The sequence below is a fragment of the Alexandromys fortis genome, unplaced genomic scaffold (assembly GCF_014885135.2).
Source record: "Alexandromys fortis isolate MF-2015 unplaced genomic scaffold, M_Fortis_MF-2015_v1.1 scaffold_3, whole genome shotgun sequence".
Lineage (NCBI taxonomy): Eukaryota > Metazoa > Chordata > Mammalia > Rodentia > Cricetidae > Alexandromys > Alexandromys fortis.
In genome coordinates, this window is record NW_026067909.1 from 21,351,738 (window position 1) to 21,354,349 (window position 2,612).

General features: G+C 42.7%; 1 protein-coding gene across 1 annotated transcript; it reads left to right on the forward strand.

Moving 5' to 3' along the window:
• Positions 1 to 328: 328 nt before the first annotated feature.
• LOC126498499 (olfactory receptor 5B12-like) lies at positions 329 to 1,276 on the forward strand. Its single transcript, XM_050137202.1, has one exon. It carries the CDS (start codon positions 329 to 331, stop codon positions 1,274 to 1,276), a length of 948 nt encoding a protein of 315 aa, XP_049993159.1.
• The last annotated feature ends 1,336 nt before the right edge of the window (positions 1,277 to 2,612 follow it).

A 2,612-nucleotide genomic window follows, 5' to 3' on the forward strand; every position in this document is an offset into this window, starting at 1 on the left:
CAGTTATGAAAACCAGAGTAGTTTACTGTTGAAACGTTCAACCAAAATAAGAATATGTGACTAAAATCTGGAAGACCCCTGAGTGGTCATTTAGAATATCGGAGTACTGTTGGGAACTAACAGACACCATGCAGAGGGCTCTAGAGATTACACTGTAAGGAAGTGATAAAATTAAGGCAGTCTAAAAGTTATTGAGAATCCTGCTTTAGTGGTGAGATTATGCAGATAATGTCATTTGAATAACAGGAGTTCTCTGGCATCAATTCCTATGAATCAGCAATATATTTATTTTCTTTATTTGTTTGGACAGGTGATACACAATTTCAAAATGTCATACTCGGAGAATGGCACTAAAGTGACTCAGTTTACCCTTTTGGGATTGACTGACAACCCGGATCTGGAAGTCCCCTTGTTCATGACATTCACCCTCATCTATCTCATCACACTGATCGGGAACTTGGGCATGATTGTGTTGATCTGGCTGGACTCGCGTCTCCACACTCCCATGTACCTTTTCCTCAGTAATCTCTCTCTGGCAGACTGTGTTTACTCCTCTGCTGTGACTCCAAAGGTGATGGCTGGGCTTCTCACAGGGGATAAAGTTATCTCCTATGGGGGATGTGTTGCCCAAATGTTCTTCTTTGTGTCTTTTGCGAGTGTAGACTGTTTCCTACTTGCTGTCATGGCTTTTGACAGACATGCTGCAGTTTGCAAGCCCTTACATTATACCACTACCATGACGACTAGTGTGTGTACTCACATGGTGATTGGCTGCTATGCCTGGGGCTTGTTTGAGTCTGCTGTACATACTGGATTCACCTTCTCCCTCTCTTTCTGCCATTCTAATACGGTCCATCATTTTTTCTGTGATATCCCTCCGATCCTGGCACTTTCTTGTTCTGATATCTATGTGAATGAGATCGTCCTTTTTATCTTAGCCTCATTCAATGTCTGTTTTGCTCTGATAGTTATCTTGACCTCCTATGCTTTCATATTCATTGCTATCCTGAAGATGCGTTCAGCAGAAGGACGGAAGAAAGCCTTCTCTACTTGTGCATCCCACCTCACTGCTGTGTCTATATTCTATGGAACTGTAATCTTCATGTATCTACAGCCCAGTTCTAGTCATTCCATGGACAATGACCAAATGGCATCCGTGTTCTATACCATAGTAGTTCCCATGTTGAACCCAATTGTCTATAGCTTAAGGAATAAAGAAGTTCATAGTGCTTTCAAGAAAGTTGTAGAGAAAATGAAGACTTTGGTAAGCTCCTAATTTTATTTTAAATTTTAGATTATACGTTTTTATTGTCAACAGTTATTTTAAAAAAATTGATAAAATTTTCTGGTATTATTTTGGTTTATTCTATTTTTCTAAAGGATTGTATTTTTTCTTGGTGATTATTTTTACTTAAGAACAAGTGTTCTACTGACACTTGGTAGTAATCGATACTTGCTAACAACACAAAGTTTCAAAGCAGAATTACTGCAGATATGCCAATGTGTATGTATCTTTCTGCTTTCTTCCCTCCAAGTCAATAAGAAATGACACTTCAGCAAACTCTTTTAAAAAGTCTGTTTCACTGACACTTAGCCAAAATATTTTTTCCTAACTTTTTGTGATTATCCTTTTTACAATGGTCTCCTGTAATGAAGATTAGCCTCAATTCACCATATAGCCAACATTAACCTTGAATTTCTGTATTCCCTACATATCCAGTGCTGATTGTAGGTGTGAGTCACCAAGCCAGGCTCTATGTGGTGCCAGAGCTTTCTGCATGTTAGAAATGCCATTCACCAGCTGCACTATATCCCCATCATTGTCTTTTTTTTAAAATTTTTTTATTGAAAAGAAAAAAAAAGATGTCCGCCTCCTCCCAGCCTCCCATTTCTTTCCCCCTCCTCCTGCTCCTCTTCCCCTCCCCCCACGTTTCTCCTCCTCCCTCTCCAGTCCACAGAGAAGTCAGGGTTCCCTGCCCCGTGGAAAATCCAAGGTCCTCCCCACTCCATCCAGGTCTAGGAAGGTGAACATCCAAACTGGTTAGGCTCCCACAAAGCCAGAACATGAAGTAGGAACAAAACCCCATGCCATTGTCCTTGGCTTCTCATCAGCCCTCATTGTTCGCCATGTTCAGAGAGTCCGGTTTTATCCCTTTTTCAGTCGCAGTCCAGCTGGCCTTGGTGAGCTCCCAATAGATCAGCCCCACTGTCTCAGTGGGTGGGTGCACCCCTCATGGTCCTGACTTCCTTGCTCATGTTCTCCCTCCTTCTGCTCCTCATTGGGACCTTGGAAGCTCAGTCTGGTGCTCCAGTGTGGGTCTCTGTCTCTATTTCCATCCATCGCCAGATGAAGGTTCTATGGTGATATGCAAGATATTCATCAGTATGGCTTTAGGATAGTGTCATTTCAGGTTCCCTATCCTCAGCTTCCCAAGGGACTAACTGGGGACATTGCCTGGGGCATCTGGGAGCCACTCTAGGTTCGAGGCTCTTGCCAACCCTAAGGTGGCTCCCTTAACTAAGATATGTGCTTCCCTGCTCCCCTATCCAACCCTCCTATATCCCAATCATCCTGTTTCCCCAAGTTCCCCCCATCCTCCCCTTCTCACTTT